Source organism: Eptesicus fuscus, chromosome 14 (genome assembly GCF_027574615.1).
Source record: "Eptesicus fuscus isolate TK198812 chromosome 14, DD_ASM_mEF_20220401, whole genome shotgun sequence".
Classification (NCBI taxonomy): domain Eukaryota; kingdom Metazoa; phylum Chordata; class Mammalia; order Chiroptera; family Vespertilionidae; genus Eptesicus; species Eptesicus fuscus.
In genome coordinates this window covers 78495615-78519494 of record NC_072486.1, presented here as the reverse complement: position 1 = coordinate 78519494, position 23880 = coordinate 78495615, and the positions used below count along the sequence as shown (strand labels likewise).

Here is a 23880-nt window from a genome sequence, read left to right as displayed (position 1 = left end):
TTTTTAGTTTTTGTCCATTGAGTATGATGTTTGCTGTGGGTTTATCATATATAGCTTTTATTATGTTGAGGAATGAGCCTTCTATTCCCACCTTGTTAAGAGTTTTTATCAAGAAAGGGTGTTGGATTTTGTCAAATGCTTTTTCTGCATCAATTGATATGACTATGTGATTTTTATCTCTCAACTTGTTTATGTGATGTATCACGTTTATTGATTTGCGGATATTGTACCATCCTTGCATTCCTGGGATAAATCCTACTTGGTCATGGTGTATGATCTTTCTGATGTACTGCTGGAGCCGATTTGCTAGAATTTTGTTGAGGATTTTGGCATCTATGTTCATGAGGGATATTGGTCTGTAATTCTCTTTCATTGTGTTGTCTTTATCTGGTTTTGGTATTCGGGTGATGCTGGCTTCATAGAAGGAGCCTGGAAGTGTTCCTTCCTCTTGAATTTTTTGGAATAGTCTGAGGAGGATAGGTTTTAGTTCTTCCTTGAATGTTTGGTAAAACTCTCCTGTGAAGCCATCTGGCCCCGGGCTTTTGTTTGCCGGAAGCTTTTTGATGACTGCTTCAATTTCGTCCATAGTTATCGGCCTATTGAGCTCTTTAGATTCTTCTTGATTGATTTTTGGAAGGTTATATTTTTCTAGGAATGTGTCCATTTCCTCCAGGTTGTCCAGTTTGTTGGAATAGAGTTGTTCGTAGTATTTTGTAACAATCCTTTGTATTTCGTCGGGGTCTGTTGTTATTTCACCTCTTTCATTTCTGATTTTGTTTATTTGGGTCCTCTCTCTTTGCTTCTTGGTGAGCCTGGCTAGAGGTCCATCAATCTTGTTTATCCTTTCAAAGAACCAGCTCTTGGTTTTGTTGATCTTTTGTATTGTTTCTTTGGTCTCTATGTCATTTATTTCCCCTCTGATCTTTGTTATTTCCTTCCTTCTGGTTACACTGGGCTTTTCTTGCTGCTCTTTTTCTAGCTCTTTGAGTTGTAGGGTTAAGTAATTTATTACCATTGTTTCTTGTTTTTTGCAATAGGCTTGTAGAGCTATGAACTTCCCTCTCAAGACTGCTTTCGCTGTGTCCCATAGATTTTGGATTGTTGTGTTTTCATTGTCATTTGTTGCCATGATGTTTTTTATTTCTTCCTTGATCTCTCTGGTGACCCAGTCATGGTTTAATAGCATGCTGTTTAGTCTCCATGTGTTTTGATTTCTTTGGATTGTATTTATTGTAGTTGATTTCTAGTTTTATGCCACTGTGATCTGAGAAGACGCTTGATATAATTTCTATCTTCTTGAATTTGAAGAGACTTTGCCTGTGACCCAGCATATGGTCTATCTTTGAAAATAACCCATGTGCACTTGAGAAGAATGTATATTCTGTGGCTTTGGGGTGAAATGTTCTAAAGATGTCAATTAATTCCATCTGGTCTAGTGATTCATTTAGGATTGCTGTTTCTTTGCTGATTTTTTGTTTAGAGGATTTGTCCAGTGGTGATAGTGGGGTATTAAAGTCTCCTACTATGATTGTATTGCTATTAATCTCTCCCTTGAAATCTTCCAGGAGTTTTTTTATGTATTTGGGTGCTCCTATATTGGGAGCGTATATGTTTACCAGAATTATTTCTTCTTGTTGGATTTCTCCCTTTAGTATTATGAAGTGGCCTTCTTTATCTCTTGTTATGGCATTTACTTTGAGGTCTATTTTGTCAGATATAAGTATTGCTACCCCAGCTTTTTTTTCATTTCTATTTGCCTGAAAGACATTTTTCCATCCCTTCACTTTCAATCTGTGTGAGTCTCTTGTTCTGAGGTGGGTCTCTTGTAGACAGCATATATATGGGTCGTGTTTTTTTATCCATTCAGCTACTCGATATCTTTTGATTGGAGCATTTAGTCCCTTTACATTTAAAGATATTACTGAAAGGTATTTGTTTGTAGTCATATCTATTTTTGTGTCTATATTCCTTCTTACCTGTTTATTTCTTCTTTTTACAGTATTTCCTTTAGCAATTCTTGCATTGCTGGTTTGGTGGTGATAAACTCCTTGAGCCTTTTTTTTTTATCTGCAAAGCTCCTGATTTCCCCTTCAATTTTGATTGATAGTCTTGCTGGATATAGTATTCTTGGATTCAGTCCTTTGCTTTGCAACACTTTGTATACCTCCTTCCATTCACTTCTAGCTTGTTGTGTTTCTGTTGAGTAATCATTTGACAATCTGATGGGTGTTCCTTTGTAGGTAACTCTCTGTCTCTCTCTTGCCGCCTTTAAGATTCTCTCTTTATCATTTATATTTGCCATTGAAATTATGTCATGTCTTGGTGTGGGTCTTTTGGGGTTGATCCTGCTTGGGACTCTCTGTACTTGCGTAACTTTTATCTTTCCCATATCCGGGAAGTTTTCTGTCATTATTTCTTCAAATAGACTTTCTAATCCCTGCTGCTCTTCTTGTCCTTCTGGCAGCCCTATTATACGCATGTTACTTCGTTTCATGTTGTCCCGAAGCTCTCTTAGGCTTTCCTCCTGCTTTTTAACTTTTTTCTCCAATTGCTGTTCAGATTGAGCTTGTTTCTGTACCTGATCTTCTAACTCACTAATTCGGTCCTCTGCTTCTTGTAGTCTACTGTTGAAACTTTCCAATGGTGTTTTTGATTGTAGCTATATCACTTTTCATTTCTTCCAGATTCTTGCATAAGTTGTTGATTTTCTCATCCATCCGATGTATAAATTCCATGACCATTACTCTAAACTCCTTTTCAGTCATGTTGCAAGCTTCAGTTTCACTGATTTCCTTTCTTGGCAACTCCACATTTTCTTTCCTCTGTGAGTTATTTCGTTTCCCCATTCTGGCTATCACCAGAAAGCTCAAGCTTCTGTTTGCGTGGACCTGGGCCGTGTGCTGTGGGGACTTCGCTCCACCCGAGTTTCACTGAAGTGCTCTGACACTAGGACGTGTGGCTGCCTTTGGTTGGTGGGAACCAGACTTGCCCAGGGTCAGTGTCCCCAGTGTTCCGTGTGGTCTCGTGTGCACACTTAGAATCAGGGGCCCTGCCTGCACCACACTGTTGGTATGTGCCGAAAATGAGATCCTTAGCATGTGCCAGGAGTCAGAGTTTCCCTGTGTCTGCACCAAGACTAGAGTATCAGAGTCTCTGTTGCCTTGTGCGGTTTCTCGTTGAGAATCAGGGTCCCTGTGTGTGCATGCACCAACAATTGGGGTCGCTGGCTCTTAGTGTGAATGCGCTGTGAGTCAGGGATCCCAGGCAGCTGTGTCCAGCGTGCCAAATTCCCTGAAGTGGAGCTGCGTCCTGTGTGTGCTCTCTCTAGTGAGCCAAACTGGCTAGGGCGCACACTCTTAATTTCCTGAAGGTGAGCTGGCTCCATGCACTCTACAGGAATCCCGGAAGGGGGGCGGAGTCCGTCCTGCGCGCCAAATTCCCCAAAGGGAAAGCCCCTCTGTGCAAGCACTAAGATTCCCCAAAGGGGGAGCTGTGACCCGCAAGCCAAATTCCCCCAAATTCTCCGAAGGGGAGCCCTCTGTTCGCACTGACAGATTTCCCCAACAGGGAGCTGCTTCTGTCCCGCACGTGCGCCAAATTCCCTGAGGGGGAGCGAGCCCCTGCGCAAACCTCTGCGGCTTGGGCGAGGGGCGGATCTATCAGTTACTATGGCGCTGTCTGCGCGCCTGCGGGGAGGGGGATAGGCTCTTTGACTCATGGAATTCTGCCGGGAAGTCTGGATTCTTGTTGTTTGTTGGTCTGAAGCTGTGATAGCAGTTCTCTGTCCCCAGTGGCTGCAGGGTCCTGGTTTGTGTCAGAAGCCAGGATCCGAGTCTCAGGCAGCTCTGTTTCTCAAGATGGCGTGGTCTCCGCGTCCGCACCAGCCTCGGAGATGTGTCTGCTTTGTGCGCGGGGCTCCGCCGTCTAGGACTGCCCGGTTAGGCAGCCCCTTGGAAGACGTGCAGAATCTAACTGACCCTAGCTCATACACACACACACCACACACGTCTACACTCTCCTTTATGGGTTCCTCACTCACACTCTCTCTCTCCCTACCTTCCTGCTGGTCGCCATCTTTTTTTTTTTTTTTTCCTCTCTGGCTGCTTTTTAGAGTCTTATTTTGTCATTGGTGTTTGCCAATTTAATTATAATGTGCCTTGGCATCGGTCTTTTGGGGTTCATTTTGCTTGGGACTCTGTGAGCTTCTTGGATTTGTGTGAGTTTTTTCTTCCCTATTTCAGGGAAGTTTTCTGTGATTTCTTCAAATAGGTTTTCTATTCCTTGCTCAGTTTCCTCTCCTTCTGGCACCCCTATTATCCGGATGTTGTTTTGTTTTTTGTTGTCCCAAACTTCCCTTAGGCTCTCCTCCTGCTTTTTAATTTTTTTTCTAGAAGCTGCTCTACTTGGTTTTTCCCGACCTTGTATTCTAGCTCACTGATGCGGTCCTCTGCTTCTTCTAATCTACTCTTTATGCTTTCTATTGAGTTCTTTACAGCAGCGATGTCATTTTTCATTTCTTCTTGATTCTTCTTCATTTCCTCTTGGTTCTTACTCATACTGTCGAATGTGTCTTCCATTATTTTCATCCACCTTATGACCATTTCTCTGAATTTTTTCTCTGACAGGTTGCTTGCCTCTCTTTTGTTTATTTCTTTTTCTGGTGATGCCTGCTTTTCTTTCATATGTGGTTGTTCTCTCTTCTCTGGGTGTCTGGTTATGTAGTTCTCTCTCTCCTTTCTGTGGTGGAGTGTAGAGCTCCTCTGAATCCACGTGTTTGTGCCAATTGGGGACCAGTGTTCTGGGGCTTGCAGCTTTTCGGTGGTTGTTGCAGTTGTAGATTTTCAAGCTTCTGATAACATCCACTTTCCCCTTCAAGATGGTGTGGTCTCCGTGTCCAAGTCCATAGCTCCGGGAGGGGACTCAGTAGCAGTGGGGGTTGCCCGGTCAGGGGACTACCATCCAGCAGTCCCCCATCTTCTCCTGGAGTATAGCTGTCCCTTAACTCTCCAACAAATACTCCCTGTGCGACCCTCAGCTGCTCTTTCTTTCTGCTCTGGGACAAGGCTCTGGACCCGCCACCATTTTTCTTCTTTCGCCTCTTTGTTTTCTCAATAAAGGTGCATGCTTTTTTGCCCTGACCAGTTTGGCTCAATGGATAGAGCGTCGGCCTTGAGACTGAAGGGTCCCACGTTTGATTCCAGTCAAGGGCATGTACCTTGGTTGTAGGCACATCCCCAGTAGGGGGTGTGCAAGAGGCTGCTGATCAATGTTTCTAACTCTCTATCCCTTTCCCTTCCTCTCTAAAAAATCAATAAAATATATTTAAAAAAAGGTGTATTGCTTTTATTGCCTTAATAAGTTGGCTTTTCACAATGCAGCCAATGTTTCTTGTATGAATTCATTTATATGAGAAGACAAGGATCAAGGCTGGGGACAGCCCTCTCCCTCTAGTTCAGGGGAGCTGTCCTGTCTAGTAACACTTCTCTGGTGTCAGTGAGAGGTGCCTATAACAGGTAAGGCTTTAAAACACAGCAGACATTATGCACAAATTATAAAACAATAACCTGAATGAGTAATTTTGAAGGGGGGTAAAAAATTTTATTTTTATTGGAAAATAAATATACAACTTGGAATGAATTTGAGGCAAATTGTTCCATAAGCAGATTTTCTTTAAGTGGCTAAACAAAGTTTAAAAAGCAAGTAATAATAAAAGAAAATGATTCTGGTACAGGACCAGCAGTACAAAAAAAACAGTGTATGAGTACCTGGATAATACACCCATTTTGCAATAGTGCAACTTTTAAGTACATGTTGTTGACTGCCCATAGTCCATGCAGAGTTACAACTCCACACTTCAACATCAACATGCTGACAGTTCCTAAAGAAAACTACTTAAAAAAAGGTATAATGAGATGTTCCTCAGTTGACCAACTCCATCTAAGGTTAGAGGTGCAGAAGGCTTAGGTAGATCCAGAGTAAGCCACATGCAGCATGTTACTGGATCAATTTTCTAAAATAGGGTTTCTTGACAATATCAGTAAAATAAGGGAGGAAAATATGGAGGAATGAAGTCCTAATTACTATGTAAGCATATTTTTTGATAGTAGGGGGAACCTTTTACAGACAAGTTACAAACAAAGAAAAGGCAAATAAACATTTTTTTTGTACAAGAAATTTAATACATTCTGTACAATATCCCCACTTTGCTGTCATCATTTGTACATACTCTTCACAGTTTACTTGACCATCACCTTCAATATCTGCTTCCCTGATCATTTCATCGACCTCTTCATCTGTTAACTTCTCTCCAAGGTTTGTCATCACATGTGAAGCTCTGCTGCACTAATATAGCCATTGCCATCTTTATCAAACACGCGGAATGTGCTTCTCAAATTTCTTCTTCACTGTCTGTGTCTTTCATTTTTCTTGCCATCATTGTCAGAAATTCTGGGAAGTCTATTGTGCCATTACCATCAATGTCTACTTCATTTATTATGCCCTGTAACTCTGCTTCTGTGGGATTCTGCCCAAGAGACCTCCTTACCATTCCCAATTTCTTTGTTGTTATAGTTCCATCACCATCCCTGTCAAACAGTGAAAAAGCTTCTTTGAATTCTATAATCTGCTCTTCAGTCTTGTTTTTTATTTTTGTCTCCCCATTTTGGCTGCCTGTTGGGGTCAGTGTGTGTGTATTAGGTTGATCTGCTGTGACTCCCTATATCTAGTGCAGGACAGTGTCAGAAGCTGTTTGTGACTGGTCCTGAGTATCCTGTTTGGAGTTATCAGCAACCCACAGCGTGTGGCTCCCTCTGCTGGGGCTGGGTGCCTTTGGAAAAGACCAAGATATGCACCAAGGTCTGCTTTTCATAGGTGAAGGTCCAGAAGGAGATCACATAAGGACTGAAAGCCCCCAGAGACCCTCCTCCTCGGCCTTCAGTCTGATCCTTATTCATCTGATTGCCTCAGGCTATTGACTCCAGGATGGGGTGAGAGGTTTTCCAACAGGGTGGGGCAATTGTTTGTCCCGCAGGCAAAAGCTGTCTGGATGGTAAAGGAGGTCTGCTGGAGGAAGATGTCCCCTGCAGTTTGAGGGAATGACTCAGCACAGGAAACGGGGCAGCTGCCTTCCAAACTCTAACTCCAGAGCTCCCAACCCCGGATTCTGCTCACACAGCTATAGTGCACTCTGTCCTCCCTCTGCCAGAACTCAAGGTGAGCGGCTGCACATGGAATTTTGTGTTTTACCCTTTAAGTGGGTGCCTACATTTCCAGTGGTCTCTCCCTGGCAGACAGAAACCCAGCTGATTTTCACAGCCATATGTTTTTTCAGTTCTGGTGCTCTGACTGAGGGGTCCAGGTTGGATTTAGACCCCAGAGTTCTCAGTGGGAGCACCCCACAGCTGAGATGTCCCTCTGGAACTTCAGCTGCTGTCTGTGGGAGCCCGGCCAGCCCTTTCTTGCCTCCGCACTTCCTACCCACCTTTTTGCAGTCTTCATTTTCCCTCCTTGGTTACCAGGGTTCTCTCCAGCTAGTCTTCAGTTGATTATTAAGGATGTTTTTTCTGTATTTTAGTTGTAATTCTAAAGTGTCAATGTAGCTTCCACTTACTCTGACACCATTTTTCCTTCTCCTTGACTTCCTTCTTCATCTCATTGCTCTTCCTCCTGTCACCAAGTTATTGTCACTATCCTGTCCTTTGTGACAATTATTCCTTTGCATTTCTTTATATTTTTACTACCCAGGTCTTTTGCTCTAAATAATATTTATTTTTAGTTTCATTCAATATTAACCATGATAAAAATATAATCAGATTATTCTTCTGGGAACTGCTTCTTTTATTCAACATAATGTATGTGAGTTCCCTTGCATTTTTAAAATATTTTACTACCTATGTCTTTTGCTCTAAATAATATTTATTTTTAGTTTTATTCAATATTAACCATGATAAAAATATAATCAGACTATTCTTCTTGGAATTGCTTCTTTTATTCAACATAATGTATGTGAGATTTTTAAAAAAATTATTTTATTGTTTAAAGTATTACAAGTAGTAGTACATATGTCTACTACTTGTAATACTTTTTCCCCCATTGACCTCCTCTCAGCCTCCCCTTCCCCTGGCACATGCCCTCATCCTCCCCCTCTCCCGCTGTGTCTGGTGTCCATTGGTTATGCTTATATGCATGCATACAAGTCCTTCAATTGATCTCTTACCTGTATGTGAGATTTAACTATGCCAATGTAAATAACTCTGTTTTGCTAACTTTTACTGTTGTGTATTATTCCATTATATGAGTACTAGTGGCCTGGTGCATGAAATTCATGCTCGGGGGGGGGTGAGGTTTCCTTAGCCCAACCTGCACCCTCTCCAAATGGGGACCCCTTGGGGATGTCTGACTGCTGGTTTAGGGATCAGGCCTAAACCAGCAGTCGAACATCCCTCTCTCAATCTGGGACTGCTGGCTTCTAACCACTCACCTGCCTGCCTGCCTGATCACCCCTAACTGCCTCTGCCTGCCTGCCTGATTGCCCCTAACAGTCCTCCCCTGCCAGCCTGATCTTGCCCCTAACTGCCTTCCCCTGCCGGCCTGATCTCATTCCCATCTGCCCTCCTCTGCTGGTCGGGTTTCCCCCAATTGCCCTCCCCTACCAGCCTGATCTCACTCCCAATAGCCCTCCCCTGCTGGCCTGATCTTGTCCCCAACTGCTCTCCACTGCTGGCCTGATCACCCCTAACTGCCTCTGCCTTGGCCCCCACCACCATGGCTTTGTCCAGAAGGAAGTCGGACGTTCGGAAGATGGCTGGCTGACCCAGTTTAATTAGCATATTACTCTTGTATAGATTATATAATTTATCTAATCTACTGTTCATGGGTATTTGGGATGTTTTTAGCTTTTTACTCATATGACTTTTCTTATGAAAATATCCTGATCTACTCTCATGTAAGAGTTTCTCTAGGGCAGTGGTCTTCCAACTATTTTTGCTTGTGTATTCACTAAAATATTTTAAAAAATCTATGTTCTTTCTTGAACATTTTATATTTAACTTCTAAATATTTTTTTCATCATGAATGTTTGCAAAGAATGAAATTTCTATCACATTATAGACATTGATGTTTAAAAATGTAATTGCTACTTCTTTTTTAAAATATAAGGAACATAGAAATTGGATATCCACCATAAGTAATTGTAAAAATATAGAAACAAACTCTTTTCTAATAGAAATTTTACACTGTTCCTTTTCCCCCCCTGACTGCCCATTTACATCCCCCACAGAATTGTATCATGGATTTTTATGCTGGAAAATTTTGATCACCCTAGCTTACATTTCTGCCACAAAAATGTATATTAATATTGATAAAAAGTTCTGTGACCATAAAGCTTTAAGTGTGAAACATCTCTTCTGTATTTAGTTATCATTATTAAAGTACTAGATGCCTGGTGCACGAAATTTGTGCTGCGGAGCAGGTGGGGGGGTGTCCTTCAACCTGGCCTGTACCCTCTCCAATCTGGGACATCCCTCTCACAATCCGGGACCACTGGCTCCTAACCACTCACCTGCCTGCCTGCCTGATTGCCCCTAACCGCTTCTGCCTGCCAGCCCGATTGCCCCTTAACTGTTCCCTGCTGGCCTGATCACCCACAACTGCCCTCCCCTGCTGCAACCTGCCTCCTCTGCTGGGACCCGCCTCCTCCATGCCATGCAGAGCTGCTGGACTTGTAGGCCCCACTACATGGAGTGGCCACCAGGCCCCGCCTTTGCTGTGCATGCGGCCATCTTGTGGTGGTCATCTTGTGACGATGTCAGGCGAGGATGTGATGCCATCTAGGCTTTTATTATATAGGATTATTGACACACAATTGATAAAAGCAATACAAACATGTCACAACATTTGTAAAATAATTATTTAAGAGTAACTTTTAGTTTGGAAATGCATCTCTCAGTGGAATGGATGACACTTTTCCCCATTTATTTCATACTAGAGGCCCAGTGCACAGATTCGTGCAAGGGGGGGTAGGTCCCTCAGTCTGGCCTGCACCCTCTCGCAATCTGCAACCCCTCAGGGGATGTAGCAGTGCACCAAGCAGCAGGTGGCCAGGGAGGAGCCTGAGCCGTGTCCGGGCATCATGCCGCTCGCGCTCATCCTGGCCTGCTGTGCCTGCCACCAGTACTTGGGAGTACTGCCAAGGAGTCTAGAGAGGCTCCCACTGCTGCAGTTGCCCTCGCCAGCAGTGAGCCTGGCTTCTGGCTGAGCAGTGCTCTGGGGAACACTAACCACCAGGGGGCAGCTCCTGCTTTGAGAGTCTGCTCCCTGGTGGTCAGTGTGTGTCATAGAGACTGGTCAACCAGTTGAAATGATCACTTAGGCTTTTATATACTAGGTGTACCAGTTAATAATGCAGATGTTTTTCAATAGGTAGTGTTACACATATGTTGATATATATGCGATTTGATATGTATTCTATTTTGTTGTATTGACAGCAAGCTTCAAAACTTCATATGTCATATTTTCTGAAGGTGTTAACATCATAGATATTTTTACACTTAAAAATGTTGAATTTCATGCCAAAAAAAGAGCATTTGTGGGAAATTTTAATTCAATACTTTATTTTGAAGAAAAAGTTATTCGATACTTTGGGAAGCTTATGGTGAACATGCTCCATCTCAAGATACTTGTGAATGCTGGTTTAAATGCTTTAAAAATGATGATTTCAATGTGAAAGACAAAGAACGTCCAGGTCAACCAAAAAAGTTTGAAGACCAACAATTACAAGCATTATTGGATGAAGATGCGTGTCAAACTCAAAAATAACTTGCAGAAAGATTAAATGGTATTCAGCAAACAATTTCCCATCGTTTACAAGCAATGGGAAAGATTTGAAAGCAGTGGTTCTCAACCTTTCTAATGCTGCGACCCTTTAATACAGTTCCTCATGTTGTGGTGACCCCCAACCATAAACTTATTTTCGTTGCTACTTCATAACTGTAATTTTGCTACTGTTATGAATCATAATGTAAATATCTGTGTTTTCTGATGGTCTTAGGCTCGACAGCAGCAGTTCTCAACCTGTGGGTCTCAACCGCTAGCAGGGCCACCTAAGACAATGGGAAAACACAGATATTTACATTACGATTCATAACAGTAGCAAAATTACAGTTATGAAATAGCAACAAAAATAATTTTATGGTTGGGGTCACCACAACATGAGGAACTGTTTTAAAGGGTCACGGCCTTAGAAAGGTTGAGAACCACTGTTTTAAAGGAAGAAAAATGGGTGCCACATCAACTGAACAAAAGACAAATGGAAAACCGAAAAGTCATCAGTAAAATGTTGCTTCAATGGCACGAAAGAAAGTCTTTTTTGCATTGAATTGTGACTGGCGATGAAAAGTGGATTTATTTTGAGAATCCCAAATGTACAAAATCATGGGTTGATCCAGGTCAACCATCAACATCGACTCAAGGACAAATTGCTTAGGAAAGAAGACAATGGTCTGTGTTTGGTGGGATCAGGAAAGTGTGGTGTATTAATGAGCTCCTAAAACCAGGTGAAACTGTTAATACTGATCGCTACAGATAACAAATAACCAATTTGAATCACGCTTTGATCATGAAACATCCAGAATGGGCCAGAAGACACGGCAAAGTAATTTTGCTTCATGATAACACACTATCACACACTTCAAAAACAGTTAAAGACACATTAAAAGATCTTGCCTGGGAAGTATTAACCCACCCACCATATTCACCAGACCTTGTTCCTTGAGATTAGCAATTGTTCCAATCATTGGCACACGCACTTTCTGAGCAGCACTTCAAAACGTACGAAGACGTAGAAAATTGGGTCTCTGAATGGTTTGCCTCAAAACAAGAAAAGTTCTATTGGGACGGTACCTGCCTGCCTGCCTGCCTGCCATATTACCTGAAAGATGGGGGAAATGTGTAGCTAGCGATGGGCATTACTTTAAATAAAGCACTTTTGATGTTTCTCTTGAAATTATCGTGTTTTGATTACAAAATCTGCATTATTTAACCGGTACACCTAGTATATAGATATGCATGCATAACTATGCTTCTTTGTTAGAATGAGACAGTCTTAGATCAATTATATTCAGATCAATTATATTCTTATTTTTGCTTTAATCAGTGTAGACACTGAGAAACCTTGTTCACATAAATAAATAAATAGAAATGAAAACAATTTTGTTATGGCAGTGCCACTCAATTCCTGAATTCATTCCAAGATAAATGTCAAAAAATCACATAGCAATGTATCATTAATTTTTAAGTAACTATTAATGGATATATCTGCCTTCTTTTTTGTTGAAAACAAAGTAGTGTAAACTGCTTGACTTAAAAAAAGATTGATTAGTCAGCCGTTGGAGAAATTAGATTTCACAATATCAAAAAAGGCTTTACTAAGAACTATCAAATGACTATATAAATCTTTTACTCTTTCACTTGAGAGGCTGAAAGGTATCTCATTTAGTCCAATATATCTAAAATTTTTGAAATAAAAAGAAATATTGTGAATGTAGGTAAACCTTTGTCAATATGTTTTGAAAACTTTTAAAGTGGAACATTCTATATAGAGAGAAGTAGCAAACTCAATGTATCGTCATTGTTATACTTGGACAGTCTTGTTTCATCTACTCCCTCCCTTCCTGTCTTGATTATTTGAAAACCAACCCAGATTTCATACCATTTCATATCTAACCTTATTATAAAGCAGTAGGACTCTTCCTTTTATTAATATCACATCCAAAACAATAAATACCTAATAGTAAATATCCAGACAAGGTTCACAGGACATCCCTTTCCCTTAAATGCTTGTCACTTTGCCTAAATGACAGCATGGGTGGGTGGGTGGGGGGACAGATGTCTCCCTAGTTTCTGTGGAAATGCAAGTCCCCTTTTGTGAGGAAACCTCCTAAACTTGTTTTCCCTCAAGGTCACAGCCTGGGTAACCGAGGGCAGGGTATTTGACAGAAGTAAGAGGGAGGCCAGAGCCATAGAATGTGTCTCAAACATCATGCCTGCCTTGAATTTAACCTTCACTGGCTTCTAGAATTACCACAAGAAAGAATCTTAAGTCAAGAGGCACACGGTGGGTGGGGAGATGCGTTTGCTTCAGTGCCAGTGGCTGGCTTTCACGCTGAGCCCAGCCCTGTGATGGAGACAGAGGGTGTGACACCCTAATTGATCACAGATGCTCTTTCTCCTGGGTCTTTTCCTTTTTTGTTCTCCTCAAAAGGCAGTTATTACTCTCAGTCATCTCAGGCTAAAATAAAATACCGTACACTGGGTGGTAAACAGCCAATATTTATTTCTCAATGTTCTGGAGGCTGGAAGGTCTAAGATCAAGGTGCCGGCAGATTTGGTGTCTGGGGAGAGCCTGCTTCCTGCTTGTTGTGTCCTCATCTGGTGGAGAGAAAGCACCACTCCCTTCCTCTTCTTCTAAGGGCACTAATCCCATCATGTGGGGGCTCCCACCTCCTGCCCTCATCTAGCGCTAACCACCTCCCAAAGGTGCCAGTTCCAGATGCCATCATATTGGGGACTAGGGTTTCAGCACATAAGTTTTGGGGATACTAACATTCGGTCCACAGCAATTACACATTATTTTTTCAGGTGCTCTGACAGGTGGAAGAGAAAAATTTAACTCTAGGATCATCCTCACTGAGGCTTGTCTTGGTGGGAAAATCTGGCTGAGGGAAAAGTGCCACTGGGAACAGCATTCTCTGCCAGCCCCACCCCCTGCCCACCCGTCCCTGGCCTCCCTCAGCCTGAAGTGTCCCAGCAGCTCCAGCATCATCTGTCTAGGGAGCCCCTGCTGAACCCGTGTGCTCTCCCTTAGGCCAATGTCTGACCTCCAAATCCTTTCTCTCACACCCCATTTTCCTGCAACTCCATCATCTATCACATAGTTGCTTTTGGAAGCAGGAACCTTGCATTATTTCTCTTACATTCCTGGTGCCGAGCAGAGAAAATGACACTCAGTATTCATGAAATAAATGTCTGTGCAGCTGAACTGAATCAAGTCCAGGAAGGGGGAGACCAAGGCAGGTTGGACAGTTTGGGAACCGTGTTGCAGAGGTGGTCCCTGGCCAGAGAATGCAAGTTCCTTAGGTGGACAGGGTTTGAGGAGCTTGTACCTAACCCTCCCTGAGGGTGTTTGGAGTCAGTAATGTGTACAGCTGGTCAGATCAAGGCGACACCTCTGTTACCAGTAGAGGTTTGGAGAATGACAGCTGGGTGGCATCATTGAGTTCCTAAGACTCATCCCAGACTTAATCATTTAGCCATCCAGTCACAGGCTGTCTGGGACAACTGCAGGTCTCCCATACAGGTATAATGAGCAGAGAAAGGGGGACAGCCAACAAAAGAAGGAGAGGGTGGGGCAGGGGCCACCTAGGGACTTCATCTGGCTTCCCATTTCCACTGACTTGGTGACCTCTGCCCAGATGTCACCCTAATGCCTGCCCTCTTCCTTTTGCTGCTGTGGAGGTGTGGAACACCCCCCCTCCCTGAGTTTCCAGACATGATTGTGCGGACTTTGGGGCTAAAGAGGCTACTTTACAACACAGCTCCACCAACAATGGGAATTTACTGTAAATGGGGGCGAGACCACTTGGCCTGCCGCCAGTTTTACAGCCTCCCAGTTAAGAAGGAAGGGCTTTTAGGTATTTAAAAAGTTGAAGAAATAAAAAGAAAAATAATGTTTCATCGCCACATTAGAAAGCCACATGAAATTCAAATTTCAGTGTTCACAAAGTTTTATGTAATTCAACCTCACACATCACTTACATCTTGTCCATCCACCATTTCCTTTGTAAGTGACTGAGATCGTGTAGTTTGCTGAGCCTAATCCACTATCTGGCTCTGCTCTATGAAACCCCAGTTCCTTTTTTTCCCCCAGCCACTGTCTCTGCTTTCCCCAAGGCCTCACCCCATCCCACCTCTGTGGCCATTTTCTCTTCTCCTCACATGTCCATGTCCCCTCCCACCTTCCTCCCAAGTCCCCTTATGCCTCCAAAATTCCCCCCAGAACATCCTCTCTCAGGTGGGGATAGTGATGGGTGTCATCCCTTACAGCCTATGATGAAATCAGAGCCCATTTATGAATAATATAAGGAATTCTACATCCAGCTTCTAATATAATGTATTTCTTTCCTCAATGTGTAATATCACAGTTGACTCACCTTCCTTCCTACAAAACCCTCCCAAAGATTCCAGGATTGTTTCTAGCTAAGTTATTATTTACCTCCATGATTTTTAACAAAACAAAAAAGAAATATTTTTTTCTTTGGATTTTATTTATCTAGAAGCACTAGGAGAACATGAATGACATGTCTAATGCAAGGAAGAAAAATTAAAACTGAACTTAAGCAAAAAGCAAATAAGTTTCTTACAAGCATAGACAGAGATGGTGAGTTTGAAAAAAAAAGAAGCCAATTGTAGAAGTCAGCTGAAGTGCTCAGCGTCCTTAAGAAATACACAAGTTAATTAAAAGGGCAAAAAAAATCAGAGTGCATATCACAAGGAAAAAAGATAACCCAGGGTCAGAAAGCATCCACTCTCCGACTCTGAGGAGCGCCTTGGACACACAGTGACTCCGGGCCTCCTTCAGGTCTTGCTTTTGCTTTTTAACATGTGCTTGCACCTTGGCCAGGTAGATCCTGCGCTCTTCTCCAAGGGCACCACCCCTGCACCCCTGGAGCCTCTGTGCATCAAAGTAGAGGTCGTTTGTGTAGAAGGTGCCCTGGTGCTCCCTCTCCAGGCTCTCGACCACAGCCATCAGATCCTCCAGCTGCTCCCTCTGCTCCTCCCCGGTGGCCCGGTTGTTGAAGCCACAGTACCTCTTCCCACACTCCTTGATCAGGCTCTTCAGGCTGTGGTTGTCTGTGTTGACTATGTACTCATCCAAGGACCCATCCCCTAAGTCCTCCTTGCGGGTGAAGACGACCACCATATATCTCATGGCTCCTTCCCCAAAGACCTCCTTCACCCTCCTCACTGCCACCGTGTCCTGGGCAGTGAAGCGCCCCAGCTGTGTCACCAGCAGCAGCACGTGGGGCCCTGGGGCTGAGAGCAGGTAGCAGTCCCCAATGTCCTTGTACATCTCTTGGTCCTGGGACTTTTCCTCAAAGATGGAGGGTGTGTCAACCACCAGGATGTCTCTGCCATTCCACGTGCCTGTGGCCACCTGGCATGTCCTGGTCACGGTCTGGGCCCCTAGCTTGGTCTCAAACTCAGGTTTGCAGAGGATGCTGTTTCCAGTGGCACTTTTCCCGCAGCCGGATTTGCCCACCAGGATAAGCCTCAGCGAGGATGATGATGCAAACTGGTTATTTTCTACACTGCCTGAAAGAAAAAAATTGTGTCCTACTAAGCCAGTGTTGCTTCAGATTTTTTGATCATGGACCATCATAGTATCTCATTAAATCTGTGGACCTCCCTCCCAGGAAACTGTCATATCTAAATACACAGCCAACTTTGCTGACAACTGTATGAGGTTCTTGGGTCATAGAAAGTCTACATCGGAAGCCCACGTTTGACCCATAGCCAAGAGTAAGAACTGCTACACTGAGGAGGATGCTTCAAGACCTTCATCTAGATGAGGGAAGATACAGTTTTTCTGAAAGTAAAGTGGTCCCTGTGTTTCTCCAGGGATGGTGCTTAGGCCAGTTTCATGCTAAATAAATGTGAGGTTAGAAGGAGGCAGAGGATGAGAACTCACACATGGAAAAATATTACCACCTCTTTTTCACCCACAAATTCCAGGCACACATGTGTAGAAGTGCTTAACACATTCATAAACCTTGGGATGAAAGGGAGTCACAGATGTGATCTCCCATCAAGGACCAGCTGAGGTCCCTGGGCCTCGGCTCTTAGAACGGGAGTTGGATGCTTGAAATTGAGACAGCAGGAAGGTCGTAGAGAATGTCAAAGGCAAAGACTGGGAGGTGACTCCATACGGGTGGCTGAAGAGGATGGAATTTAGGACCATTAGTAGTACATGTGATGGAAAGGTCACCTACTTGGCTGATTGAATTACAGGAAGTTAACAGAAGCGATGCTGGGGAGGGAAACACTGAGCTAAGAGCTAAAACCTTCAAGGGATGAAGGAAGAGGAGAACCGATGTTCTAGAGTTCTTATGAGCCCAAATGGATTCCAAATTCATTGTAGGCTTCTAAAATCTATTATTTCATTCCTACTTTGTGTTGGTTCTTCCTTTTATGCAGTGTTCTGGGATGTTTTTGTAGCAAGCATGATTACTAAATCTCTCTGGAAAACTTTTCCATTTGTTCAGCTCAGAGCAGAGAAAATTTATTCACAATTTAGTTCAAAATCCTGCAACTTCGGACTTGAAGTTTCATTTCCACATCTCCCACATGACCTGTCTGGAGAGCATTGTACTGGGGAATCAGGTGTGTGTGTGTGTGTGTGTGTGTGTGTGTGTGTGTGTGTGTGATGATGGTTGGGAAGGTAAAGAAGAAAAAAATGAACATTATGTTTTTCTTCTTCAGTTTAAAATCACTGGGTTTCTGTCACTGTGTTTGAGGTAAGGGACTGGTGCCTTTTAAGAACTTGGAGGCTTTCTTACCTTCAGCCATAGTTCCATATCCGTTCTTTGGAAGTCCTTCCATTCTCTTCTGGAATAAAAACAGGAACAGAATAAAAAGCAAGTGTCTGATACCCTTATAATTAAATACCCAGTTTTAAATAACTGAAAAGGAGCAAAGGGAAGGTCAAATATTATAGTCATTTGTGCAACTTCACCAGGAAGCTGCAGTTTAACACATGCCCAGTAAAGTTTGGGTGACATAGGGAAGGTACTTGCTTGTCAGTCACAACTGGGAACAGGTTGGAGTAGGCGTGGTCACTGAAAGGATCGGGAGATTTGAGGTACTTAACCTTTTGCACTGGGATGTCGAGTGTGACTCGACACCATTAGCATCGAGATTAAAATTACTCTTTGAATGTATCAATAATTTGAAATATAAAAAAATAAGTTTGTATGAAAAGAAACTCCAGTTTTTTATTCTACTGCCGCTCTTTGTAAAATCTGGGGTATTTAAAAAATTAAATCCTGAGTAGAATAAAGGAATCGAGAAAAAAGCAAGCAAGTGCAAAGGGTTAAGCTCCGAAACAAAAGTGTGAGCTCCATTGCTTCCTCCTGGAGCTTGACTCCCGGCCCGGGGCTCTCAGGCTCCTGATCTCTTGCATTTGCCATATGGCTCAGAGCCATGTGGACCCCACACAATGGACTGATGGGCTGCAAATACCTTAATGCTGTGCCGGACCCAGTCCACCATGGAAAAGAAACTTTGGACGCTGACTTTGCTTCTAGCTATACTGAATCCTCAGCTGCACCTCTTCCAGGACTGGATTGAAGGAACTGGGATTGAAACCCAGGATATAATTCCATGCAAATAAAAATCACTCATCCTCCTCTGTGAGTCTCAGTGAAATTCTTTTTGCACATCTCATCCTCCCTCGGAGGCCTCTGGAGATGCTTATTCCAGCGGTGCCCCAAGAACCTCACTCCCATAAGCAAAGGAGAAAGACGATCAATGCAATTCTCTGATAAAAGCCCACATGGGGGTTGGTAAGGCCTGAGGGCACTTCCAGTTCAGACACCTAATGCTAATTCTCCATGAGGAGCCATTTTCATTGTTAATTTTCTAACTCACATTATACTTGCAAACATCAATAAATAACTTTCAGCAAACGAGGTGATGCTAACACATTGCACTGTTCTCACAATGCTTGGTGGCTTTTCTTGTTTTGTTTTGTTACTTAGCTTACAGGAAAGTAGCAAATGTTTAAAAACAATCAGTTGCTTATGTCCCTCTAACTGGGAAAGGCATGAAATGAAGAAAGTATTCTTTTATGGAACGGAGAGGGGAACATTATTTTATTTCATTTTATTTTTTTTGGAATCAAAGTAGGCCAACTTTCTGGAAAAAGTATTTCCTTTCATGTCAGTCCTTGAAGGACTCATGTCCCAGATCCAACCTTCCCCTGGGAAGGTGCACTGTACTTTTTCTCTTGGCCACTGGATACCCATGTGACACACAGAGTGCTGGGCACTGGAAATTCTCAGTACTTCCAACAAGCCACTGCCATTTACAGCAAGGCAATTTCTTTCTCTGTTCTAGCAAGTTTGTGATTAGCCCTCTGAGCAGTTGGTGGAGAGAAGAGGGTGACATGGCCGAAGAGAAGGAATCAACACTGAGGACAAATTCAAGAAAAACTCACTTCCTGCTCAGTGTTTAATCAAATGTTTTTCCTGGCTGGCTCTGAGATCCTTGTCTCCCAGTGATCACCATTCTGTATCCCAGTAGATTTAAACAGAAACTGGCACAACCACTGGCATCAATTGGCATAAATGTTTCATTCAGATGAGTCATAATATTGTGTCATTTATCTTGGTGTTAGAAAAGGCAAGTATGTCACATACAGCTATACCTAAGATGAGGTTGTATTTACTTATTCAGCTTTAAATATTATGCAGTTATGAAACATTTTTAAGTGAAGAAATACACAGTTATAAAACAAAAACCTATAATTTGCAATGAACAAATGTAAATATTTTGGCATTTTTACTGAAGCTACTCTGTTTGATTAAAAAGCTAACACATTACACATAGAATTTCATTTATGTTTTTTTGACTCCCCAGTCTCTTTCATCCTCCCTGTGCCCTTCAGAGGCAACCAATATTCTGAGGTTTTTATGTATCATTTCATGTATGTACTTACAGTTATATATATACCTATATCTATAGGTTATGTCTAATACTGTTTTTGCATTTTAAACTTTTACATAAATGACATTACTTGTGTAACATTTTATCCAATAATATTTTTAAAAAGAAGGTCCAGATACTTTTAAAAATGTATTTTTATTAATTTCAGAGAGAGGAAGGGAGAGAGATATAGAGAAAGAGAGAGAGAGAGAGAGAGAGAGAGAGAGAGAGAGAGAGCAAGAAAGAGAGAGACTGAAACACCAATAATGAGAGAATCATTGTCTGGCTGCCTCCTGCATGTCCCCCACTGGGGATCAAGCCTGCAACACTGGGCATGTGCCCTTGACTAGAATTGAACCCAGGACCCTTCATCATTTGAGCCAAACCAGATAGGGCCAGTTACTTTTTTAATATATGTTTTTATTGATTTGAGAGAGAGAGGGAGGGAGGGAGGGAGAGAGAGAGAGAAGATGGGAAAGAAAGAGAGAGAGAGAGAGAGATAAATTGATGTGAGAGAGAAACATTGATCGGCTGTCTCCCAAACATGCCCCAACCAGAGATTGAACCCAGGAATGTGCCCTGACTGGGAATTGAACCTTTGACCTTTTGGTGCATGGGAAAATGCTTAGCAAACTGAGCCACTTTATTAACAAACATTTGAACTTGCTGCAAAATAATCCCCACTTACTACATATTTCTGTGCAACAATTGACCTGGGATAGACAGCTCCCACCTGACAAGATATTGTCAGTATGACTCAAATAGCACCGTGCAAATCCTCACTGACACCAGCCATGTGTGAGAAGTCCCCAAATCTGCACTTGCACTTGGCGATGTTCCACTTTTAATATTTTTTTATCACCCTTATGGGCATACATAAGGATGTCTTCATCCATTTACACTTGCATTTTACTGATTACCACTGAATTGAAAAAGGGTGTTTGTAATATGTTTGCTATTCAGGTTGCTTCTGTTATATAGAAACAATGCTTGCATGTTTTTCTATCCACTTAGTGATTTTTTTGGGCCTCCTTAGGAAAACCACCCATTTTCACATCATCAGATGTGAAACTTCCTTCTTTCCTTTCCTCCTTTCTTTTACCCTTTCCTCCCCCTTCTACCCTCCCCACTTAAGCCCGGAGAAGAGCCTCTCCTCACCACCCTCTCTTATACCCTGTCCTTGACTCTGGGAAATTATACTCTTGCTCTCGCTAAAACTGCTCCAATTCTATGACACCTTTTCTACTTTAAATGACCTTTTGTGAGGTTTGGAAACCTCAGAAAATATGTTTGAATCAATTTCTGGCTAAGATGATGACAGTAGTGACCATGTTGATAGTGAACTTCATCATTGTAATAACCCTTTGTGTGGCCACTTATAACTTTCTAAGTTCTTTCCTGTCCATTATTTATTCTTCTCCTAAATTAATATAGGTTTAAAATTTTGATTAAAACATTAGGAAACTGAGCAACAAATGACCCTCCCAAGGTCACACAATTGTCTTGGAACGAAAACTGAAAAGCAGCTCCTTTTGCCGGCCAATTCTCCTTGGTTCCACAGGAGGGAAGAAGATTAATCCAAACAAGTCCACAGCCTCTTGGACCCCACACACAATGTGCTGTCCTATGGTCAGGACATAAACTGAGGCTGACAGGCTGGAAGACTGCCCTGAAACCAACAGAGACAATTGTACCGTGAAATCCTGAGTGCATGCTTTTCCAAGAAAAGATTATTCAAAGAGAAAACTGCAGGGGGCAGGAGCTGCTCTGAATTGAAGCATTTCAGTGTGAACCAATCTGGTGTTTCACTGACTTGATTATCTGTGTGACCCAAATGGATCAGGGTGCCTGACACAGAAAGTCCATTAAATTCAGGTAACATTAGCCATGATGCAGGATAGTAGTTCTCCTGGACCGTCTTCTGAATGTGTCAGGCGGCAGGGGAGACGTGTGTCCACAGGGGAATGGGCTTTTAGGCAGAAATTATCAAATAACAAAGTGTCTTGAGAGAGTGACAAAGGATGTTGACGAAGATGCTAAAATGAGTCACAGACAAAATATTAACAGGACGGAATAAAGCCTAGGAAAAGACTGGGGGAAGCATGGCAGACCTGCAGGAATGTAGTGCAGGCCAATCTCAGAGCAGGCAAAGGTGTCAGCGTAGGCAAGAATGGGAGGATCAAGAAAGGAGGCAGATTCCTTCTCTAAAAGGAAAATTCTACTCATCGTCTCCAAAATGGGGCCAGGTAGTGGCAGGCAGTGTGCAAGCTGAAGTTGTAACAGCATTGGCAGGACAATAGGGGGTCTAGTTCAGACAGGGGGTTGAAGGAAATGAATATAATGTACTTGGATTTTATAATGATTTTAAAATTACAAGAGCCTGATTTTATCATGATGATACCTTATTGTATCAAACCATGAGAAAGCAGGCTCCCTCCTGCTGTTTTAGGAAAATCAAACTATTTCTTGTCTGCCTTGTTCCTAAGTGTCTCCTTCACTCATCTGCCACAGTCCCCATATTTCCTGGCATTACAGTCCCCGTTTTCTAGTTTAGTTCTTGCGATTTCTGGATACTTCTCTCACATAAGGTTCAGCATACAGTGGGATTGTCCTTGTGCCTGAACATGAGTCTGTTCTCCATGCAGCCGAGCCCTATGTCGTGTCAGAGGAAAGGTGTGGGCTATTGGGGGAGAAAAGAGTGGTTTCCAGAAGGACAAGGTCATGAGACAATGTGTACTCAGGGGTCTCCTGTGGAACAGGTGCGCAGTGGGGCGAGGTTAAGAAATTAAGAGAGACAAACTGAGAAGCATACCCCCCCACCCTCAAGCTGAGCACCTGGGGAGACTCAGTTTTCTCATCCATCAAGGGGGATGAGAATATTCCCGCAGCTGCGTGAAACCCTGTGCGACTCCAAGAAGATCCAATGGGCTAAGCAACAGGCAATTAGCTGGAAAGCCTGAAGCACTGTGGAATGTGCTGGGCTGTGGGCTCAGGGCGAGTGGTTCCCAGGCCTGTTTCCCCCACTGCACACCCAGTGTTGCCCCCAGCGCACCATCACAGTCCCCTTTCACCCATGGGTGAGCCCAGAAGTAGGATAACCTGTGTGAGGTCACACCAGCAGTGAGTGGCTCTGACTAGGCTGTGGGATCTCAGACTCCCGGGGTGGTGGGACCCTCTCCCGCCTCCTCTTACCTGGTGGGGCACAGCAGGCCAGTGCTGGGCGGCCTGGGGAAGTATGAGCTCTTGTAGGCAGTGGACTCAGAGGAAGCAGGCAGATGCAGTTAAACTAGAGTGGTCTGGAGGCCGACTGTCCCAGGACACAGCTGTTACGAATGAAGAAAGGGGTGTGGCCCCTGCAGACAGGAGCAGGTCCTCCGGGTGGGTGGAAATTGCTGTAGACAAGACCCAGCGACCAGCGAAGGGCCAAGCACTTGTCCCCTTATGGGACGCTTCCTGTCAGAGATCGAAAGCTGCCAGGCACCTCCCATTTCCTTTTTGTGACTTGTTAAAATAAGCAATATGTGGAGGAAGAGGCTGTGCAGGCAGTGACGGGACCCCCTCCCTCATCAGAAACAGCCCCTGTGACACAGGAAAGTTCCCATGGGGCACCCCCTCCCCAACACCTTCCTCAGCACCCATCCCAGGAGCACCTGCCTAACCCTACTCCCCACGGCCCTTCTCCAGGCTCTGCTTCTAGCATATTCCTGCTCAGTAGGGACAGACAGGCACTGCTGGTCCACAGAGGGCCTGGAAGACCAACTCTAAGGACATGACTTTGATGGGCTCCCCAGCCGCAGGTGCTGGCTGCCCCCTCTCTGCCATCAGACAGAGCAGCCTGTGGGACTCATAAGGACTGGAGCCTTATGTGTGGGCAACCGGGAGCAGGGCTGTCATTGCTCTATTCATCAACTGACTGCACATTTAAGGCTGGAGCAGTGAACACAGAACAATTACCTTGCAAAGCGAGATGGAGAACACGATATGGGCTTAGGCTCCCACATTCTGTTGATCAATTCCAATAGTTTTATTTGGTATATTTGCAAATCAAGGATAGGTGCTGTTTTATACTGATCATTAAACAAGAAATTGACTTATAACAAAAAACCACTGATTTACATAAGT

The 23880-nt window shown here is 43.3% G+C and overlaps 1 protein-coding gene and 1 pseudogene across 2 annotated transcripts; both read right to left on the bottom strand.

The window, feature by feature from the left end:
• Positions 1-6117: 6117 nt before the first annotated feature.
• Positions 6118-6953, bottom strand: LOC129151409 (calmodulin-A-like; annotated as a pseudogene).
• An 8390-nt stretch (positions 6954-15343) lies between these two features.
• On the bottom strand, positions 15344-23180 carry GIMAP5 (GTPase, IMAP family member 5). 2 transcript variants are annotated; one of them, XM_008158779.3, is made up of 3 exons: positions 22951-23180; positions 17613-17661; positions 15344-16368 (listed from the first exon to the last, which is right to left on the bottom strand). In XM_008158779.3, the coding sequence occupies exons 2-3, from the start codon at positions 17653-17655 to the stop codon at positions 15491-15493; spliced, it is 921 nt and encodes a 306-aa protein (XP_008157001.2). In that variant the 5' UTR covers positions 17656-17661; positions 22951-23180; the 3' UTR covers positions 15344-15490. The 2 variants fall into 2 exon arrangements, with proteins under 2 accessions (XP_008157001.2, XP_054582100.1); XM_054726125.1 differs by having other exon boundaries at positions 17613-17658.
• Between the last annotated feature and the right edge of the window lie 700 nt (positions 23181-23880).

Coding starts and splice junctions, on each gene's coding strand:
- GIMAP5 (XM_008158779.3), bottom strand. CDS start 17,655: ATGGAAGGACTTCCAAAGAACGGATATGGAACTATGGCTGAAG. Junction 16,369..17,612: donor ATATGGAACTATGGCTGAAG/GTAAGAAAGCCT, acceptor TTTTTCTTTCAG/GCAGTGTAGAAAATAACCAG.